The following is a 7,183-nucleotide window of genomic DNA, read 5'->3' as shown; positions in this document are numbered from 1 at the left end:
AAATATCATTGACAGAATATAGACATTTGTCCCACACCATTAGCCTCAATCAGAGAAACTTTTCTTTGTAGTGAATGAAATACAATGTAATTGTGTGCTGGTTCACATGAATTGAGCTGGAAGCTTTAACCCTGCTTTGCATATGCAAATTATCACTACTTTGCAGTGACCAAATGCAGAGATTTATGGCTGCTTCAGGTGCTGAGAATAAGTGAAGACTGAGTGCTTGGCCTTAAACCAACCTTATATCATCCTTGGTAAGGCTCAGGGCTCATTGGGGAAAGGGAGAGGAAAGGATGTAAGAGCCAGGAGATGAGGCAAAAGGCTTTGAAATGTTACCTTCGGGGCATGACAGCCATTGCTCTCATGATCCCACAGCAGCTGAGGTTGGTTGTTTCCACTGGGCCTGCAAAGACTGGGTCAGCCATCATGGAACAGGAAGGAACTTTCAGAGTCCCATTCCTTCTGCTGAACTGTTGCCTGCTTGCAAATTCTGGAGGAAAGATGGTCATTGGCTTCAGTGTTGTGACCATGGATGAGCCTACCAAGCTCCACCAAGTCCTGACTGCATGGTCATACAGAGGGTCTTGGTTAAAATCAGAGGATTATAAAACAAAACAAAAAGACATGAACACGAGAAAGGGGCCAAACAAGATGTGTTTGGCAGCGATGGGAGCGAAAGAAGACAAGAGAGAGAAGTGAGTGTAACCAGATTGTATATATTCATATACGAAACTCAAAAACCTTGGTGGAGACACAGCTCTCTCCTGCCTTCTGAATCTCTTCATCCCTTATCAAATACATCCTTATTTATTGCTTTCACTGTTAATTTGGCTCTTTCAATGGACTTATCAAGGATGAGTAACTTAATCTTGCTTGTTGGGTACAGATGGAATGTGACCATATATCTGGTGACGGTCTTCCAAATGGGACGTTGAAAGGGTAACTTTAGGTAGATGCAATAAAGGGAGCCAGATGAAGGAACCTCTACCTCATGGTGGCAGACATAAAAAGTGGTTCGAAGGTCAGAAACATTCATAGAAAACGGCAGAGAATTCTGAAGAACTAGATTGGAGCAAGAACACAGGTTCACGCCCTTCCAAAGCTATGGAGTAGGTTCAAGGCCAGCCTGGGCAACCTAAGACCCTCTCTCTAAAGAAAGTTTAAAAGAGGACTGGGGGTACAGTTCTGTGGCAGATTGGTGGCTGAATGCTTGCCTATCAGTGGGAGACCCTAGATGGAATCCTTAGTTTCATCACAATGAAAACAAGCAAACAAAAACTAAAGCAAACCAACACATTCCTAACATTTCCAGTGTGTTGTAGATTATCAGGGACAGCTTTGGCTATGATCAGATGGAGCCACGTTCTGTCAGTTAGGTAGCAGGGCCCAGCAGCCCCATTCTAGAGGTGATACAGTGAGGTGCATGGTGATAAGAATGACTGAAAGTCATAACCAAGTGTATAGGAGAGGCAAAGATAGAAACTGGAGTGTTTCGGTTCTGAAGGGACTCTTTCCAGCTCTTGGATGAAGTTGGGAGGAGCATTTATGGGTTTGAATAAGATGGCCCTGGCTTGAATAACCACTTTTCTTGCTAGCTGTGTGACTTTTGACATGTCACTAACTGAACCTCACTTTTCTCATCTTCAAAAAGACTATTCCCACCTTTAGGATCATGGCAAAGAGTCCATTTATGTAAAACGAGCAAAACAAACAGCTTAATGCCAGGCACACAGTAGGTAGATGCTCAACACATGAGGCATGACAATCTGGGAAAAACCACTCTCTCTGTTTGTAATTATCTCTATACTTTCCTCATTTAAAATGTTTTGGAAACAGGGTATCATCTAACTCAGACTGGCCTTGTAATCTGTAGGCATCCCCCAGCCTCTATCCTTCAGCCTCCACTCCTGAGTGCTGGAGTTATAGGCATGCAGCTATGAAGCCATGCTCTGTTTCTACTCTTAAAGGTGAAAAGATGAATCAGGTGACATTCTGGCCTATTTAATGATGCTATACGTCCTTGATTAACTATGGTTCTTCTGTAGGTGTGTGTGTGTTTTCTCTGGCATATATGGTAATATACCTGTACCTGTGTACACCTGTGGGCATGCCTCTATATCTCTTGGTAGTATCAATAAGACACAGAGCTTCTGTCCTCTGTGTGTGGCTAGAAACTGACTCATGACCAATAAGCTGAAGAAGTTGCTGTGGGACAAAAGTCTTGTACCTTGTAAATATGTATTATTTGTATTTTAATAAAATGCTGATTGGCTAGTAGCCAGGCAAGAAGTATAGGCAGGGCGAGCAGGCAGGAAGTAGAGGCAGTACAATGAGAACAGGAGAATTCTGGGAAGAGGAAAGGGTGAACCTGCAGTCGTGACCCACCTACAGAGGAAGCAATATGCGACTGCCTCACTGATAAAGGTACCAAGCCACATGGCTAACACAGACAAGAATTATGGGCTAATTTAAGATGTAAGAGTTAATCAGAAGCTTGAGCTGATTGGCCAACCAATTCATGATTAATGTAGACCTCTGTGTGTTTCTTTGGGACTGAATGGCTGTGGGACTGGGCAGGTCAGAAATCTCTGTCAACAAGAAGTGAGGTTCTAGCTTTGTGATGTGGTGAAGTCAGAAGTCCAGGCTTTTACTTTCTAACTGTCCTCATCTTGGAGATCTGGAAGGTTTGGACAGTTCCTTTGAGCAAACACAACTATTGACTCACTGTTTTTAATGTACTTTATTGGCAATTAATCATTCATTCTTGAAATATTTTAGAATAGATTAAAATCAGTACATAAAATAAATCTTCACTATGTTTGTTACATATGGCACAGAATAACAACACTTTATAAATATGTTTCATCAGTGCACAAAATGGGAGAAGAATCCTTTTGCCAAAAGCAGTACGGTTGCAATTTGATTGGACTTTGGTGGCACTTCCCAAAACTGACCATGAGATGGCGATGTGGCCAAATAGATTATGTAAGCTTTAACTGGGTTTTCCTTAACTATGGCATTGAACCCCTTAGGTCTAGAAGAAGCTATCATTCAACTTAAAGAAGAGTGAAGTTTGTTACTCTTTTAATAGTATTGACTAGAAATGAATCCTTTCATCACGGATTCCTAAATCATTAGAGGGTCATTGCTCCCCCTACTGGGGAGAGGAGGGTATCTGAAAAGCCATAGAGGTCAGGAAGGACCCAGACTAAAGAGTGGCCTTAAGCTACCATTCAATTTAAGATTAATTCATGGAACACAGATGATTGTTTTCAACACCCTGATAGAACTGTGTGAAAATTTTTCCATACCATGAAAGCAACTTCCAGTTTATTTAAAGGGCATCTCTGTTACACAGTGACCTCCCTTGGCAGTCATGGAAGGTCATAGGAATATTAGAACATGAATTCACATTTAGATCAACATGATTCAAACATGCACATGTGTATGTTTTCATCGACTTGCTCTTCTTCCATATAAATATATAAATATTGAATAAAGTGCATGGGAACATGTCTGTACATATATACAGGCACACATTTTCTTATATACACTTCAATAGATACTTACAGAGAGAAAAACCACATACACACTGGTAATATATGTGTAGTCAAAAGACATCTGCCAGGCAGTATTTGTGTTCATCCTGATGAATTAAGTCCGTGGATTTGAATCTGTAATCTTTTCCTTAATGCATATTGACACGTTTGAAACTAAGGCAAAACGCATTAGAGCAGACTTCTTCCGACTTCTATTTTTAGCAATCATTAGGGTCTAGTCATTAAGGGCTAACTCCTTTTAAAAACAACCTCGGTACTAGAGACGCACTATCAATTCTATGTCTGAAGGAATGGCTGTCATCTCAAGTTCCTGTAAGGACAAACTTGGGAAAACCTTGATGTATTTCCAACGTACGCAATGAAGCTTCCTATATTCTTTAATTCCCCAAACCTGTAACATTTCCCAGAGACTTACAGCAAAACACCTTTATAGTCAATAAAAACCCTTCAGCATTTTATCCTACATCTATCATCTGTCCCAAAAGAAATGTGCAGTTTACCCTTGGGCATCACAGTGTCAAGGTGGACCAACGGTGGCTGATTCTCGTTCGTCTGTAATAGCCATTTCTACAAAACATTATGGTAACTGGCATTTGCTTTTTTTTTTAAAAATTAATTTAATTTATTTATTTTGGTTTTTCTAGACAGGGTTCCTCTGTAGCTTTGGAGCCTGTCCTGGAACTAAATCTTATAGATTAGGCTGGTCTCAGAACTCACAGAGATCTGCCTGCCTCTGCCTCCCAAACACTGAGATTAAAGGTGTGCACCGCCACTGCACAGCTGTATTTGCTTTTTCATTGGGAGCTAGTGTCTTTCAGAGTAAAATGAATGCAGTTTTAGAGGGAAGGAACAAAAATATTGCTTTTATAGCCTTGATAGTCATGGACTGGATCCAGAATGAGGTGGTTATTCCTATACGTCAGTTCAAATCCTTGATTCAATTTTCCCCCCATTTCCTTGCCTGCTTGGCAAATGAGGAAAACTGAAATAAAATATTCTCACGAGTGGATACAAACTCTTTTCTGAATCAGGTAAAAAAAGAAACCAAACTGATTGATTCTCAAAACAAATCCGTTCATACTTTTGATAACAACCAATTAAGTTGTCCTTTGTTAAATGCAAAGACCTTCTGCATTTCTTTTTATATCCTTACCAACTAAGAAACTGCTCCACTCCTAAGATACACTCAGTAGATCACTGTCAAGCTAACCCGTTTTAATAAGTAATATAAATACATCAATCTCAAAGTATCATGTTTTTAACTTCTCAGAGACAGGGTTTCATGCTGTCCACACTGACCTCAAATCTGGTACACAGCTGAGAATGACGTGGAAGTCCTGATTCTCTCACCTGCATTTCCCAAGGACTAGGATTACTGGCCTGTACCACGGCTTCACACAGCACTGGGGGTCCAAGGTAGGGCTTCCTGTGAGCTGGATGAGCGCTCATCATTGGAGCTACATCCCCTGCCCTTTGAAAACATCAGTTTTACCTGATTAAGTGTCAGTAGGAAAGTCACTTGATTTTTTATTTTTTTATTTTTTAATTTTTACAGAAATAGCCTAAGAAACTACTGCTAACAGCGAGAAACCTGAGTTTATTGCTTAGCTGGGACAGTCAACTCAATGTACTGGTCGCAGCTCAAAGGGCGCATGCGCAATGCAGTGGTTCCGTAGAGCGTGACCAAACACCTCCAGGATGCTTTTTTTTTTTTTTTGAAGCAATTTCTAGAACTGTATTTCGAAAAGCGAAATTATCCTTTGATAGTTAGTTTACAGAGATGAAAATATAAGAAACAAGACCACATTGCAAATTCAGGTAAAGCCCAAGAAGTAGAAGAGAAAGCAGCGCGTTATCGAATAACATTTAAAACCTTTCCACATCTGAGAATTAAATGACAAACGCAGCGGATGCCAGCGATCTTGTGAACATTTCAAAATGGCATCTATGAAAAGGCAAGAATGAAAAATATTGTCAAGTATTTCAATCAATTGTATTAGCAGTACAAATTTCGTAATACTGTCTATTTTCTATTTTCAAAATATGCGTCATGGTGAATTTTAAACGCTTTTTTTTAAAAAAGAGGCTATTCACTATTTTCATCATTTCTAGCTATTTTTATATACAATAATCGGTCACCAACTCACTCCCAAGCCACCCATCAACAACAGGGCTGCAAGGTTCCTATTTGATAATAGAAATTAGCTGGATTGATTTTATGCCTCCTTATAATTGTACAGTAAAGGAAAATGGTTTTAAAGATCTCACTGACAATGTTAAAAGGACAATGATAAAACCCTAACACTTCTAGCTCAGATGCTGTCAGGACATTGTCCCAGTGCACACTGTGACACGCTGCTCTTCGGACACAGAACACAATGAGGCATAGGCTGTTGAGTCACTGGGGTGGTCTAATTTGTCCCAGTCTCCTTACCCCTGCCCCCCCACACAAGGGTAAAACCTTGTTCGAGTGTAGTTGTCAGAGCAACCGGTCCATCACACACTGCTAATCTTTTCATTCACGGTGTTGATATTGTCTGTACAGGTCTCTTCTGAGGGTTGTTTTCCTAGAGTAACCATAGAGCAGTCGTTACCTGTTGGTTCAGTGTCTTCCTCTGAGTTCTTTTTCTGTCCTCCCTGGAGTTGACTAGACTTGTACGCCAACGTGGGTATAGTGTTCACTAGAATTAGCTGCAGGGGCTTTCTGTTCTCCTTGTACTGACACTGAATGTACCGCGAGAAGGCAGACCTGTAAGTCTTATTGAACAGTGTATAGACCAGTGGATTGACAGCGGAGGAGAGGTACCCAATCCAGACGAACACGTTGAGCAGGGCTCCGATGACATTTTCATTGCAGGACTCCTTACAGATGACGGCCATGATGTTGGTGATGAAGAAGGGGCACCACATGACGACAAACAGAAAGAACACGATGCCCAGCACCTTGCACGCTTTTTGCTCATTGCTGATGGACTGCATCGTCCTCCTGCCTGCGTAGGAGCCCGGCTCCCTGTGGATGGACCGCTGGAAGAGCTTCTCGGAGGACATAGAACTGTGAGGGAGGAAGCTGAAGGAGGCTAATTTGGCCCGGGTGCTGAGGTCGCTCACACACAAGGTGGCTTCTTTCTGAAGTGACTTGATAGTGAGGAAGTAGGTGATCACCATGATGGTTAAGGGGATGAAAAATGCCACAAAAGAACCTATGAGGACAAAGTTGTCATCAGCGAGCAGGCAGCTCCCCTCCTTAAAGACCTTCGAATCGTCCTGCAATCCAAAGACTGGGATCGGCATGGATATACCTGGAAGAGGACGGAAAACAAGACACGTGATCAAGATATTGATAATGCTGGCTGGTCAAAGAATAAATATCAACTGACTGTAAGGGTTTAATAACGAGAGTTGGGCTAATTCTTACTCTATATGTACTTATTAAATGGCAAAAACATACACAGAGGTAAAAGGTAACAAATAAAAATGACCACTATCACCACCATCTGGCGATCAACGAACTGCCACGGACAATTTCACGCTGTTTGTTTAAGCACACGTCACATATATTATGCAAGTACTCACTGGGAGACAGAACAAGTTTATACTTTAGCAACAATTTTGTAACTTTT

General features: G+C 41.2%; 1 protein-coding gene across 1 annotated transcript in view; it reads right to left on the bottom strand.

Moving 5' to 3' along the window:
- Nucleotides 1–2,735: 2,735 nt before the first annotated feature.
- Nucleotides 2,736–7,183, bottom strand: part of Htr2a (5-hydroxytryptamine receptor 2A) — a 64,557-nt gene continuing 60,109 nt past the window's right edge. The window contains exon 3 of the mRNA XM_041673400.1: nucleotides 2,736–6,862. Within this exon, the coding sequence (XP_041529334.1) occupies nucleotides 6,060–6,862 (803 nt within the window). The 3' untranslated portion in view covers nucleotides 2,736–6,059. The remainder of the gene's footprint in view (nucleotides 6,863–7,183) is intronic.

Source organism: Microtus oregoni, unplaced genomic scaffold (genome assembly GCF_018167655.1).
Source record: "Microtus oregoni isolate MIOR12 unplaced genomic scaffold, Mior012 000001F_ref0000356, whole genome shotgun sequence".
In the NCBI taxonomy this organism is placed as follows: domain Eukaryota; kingdom Metazoa; phylum Chordata; class Mammalia; order Rodentia; family Cricetidae; genus Microtus; species Microtus oregoni.
Note: the sequence above shows the minus strand (reverse complement) of the source record. Positions and strands in the feature narration are given on the sequence as shown.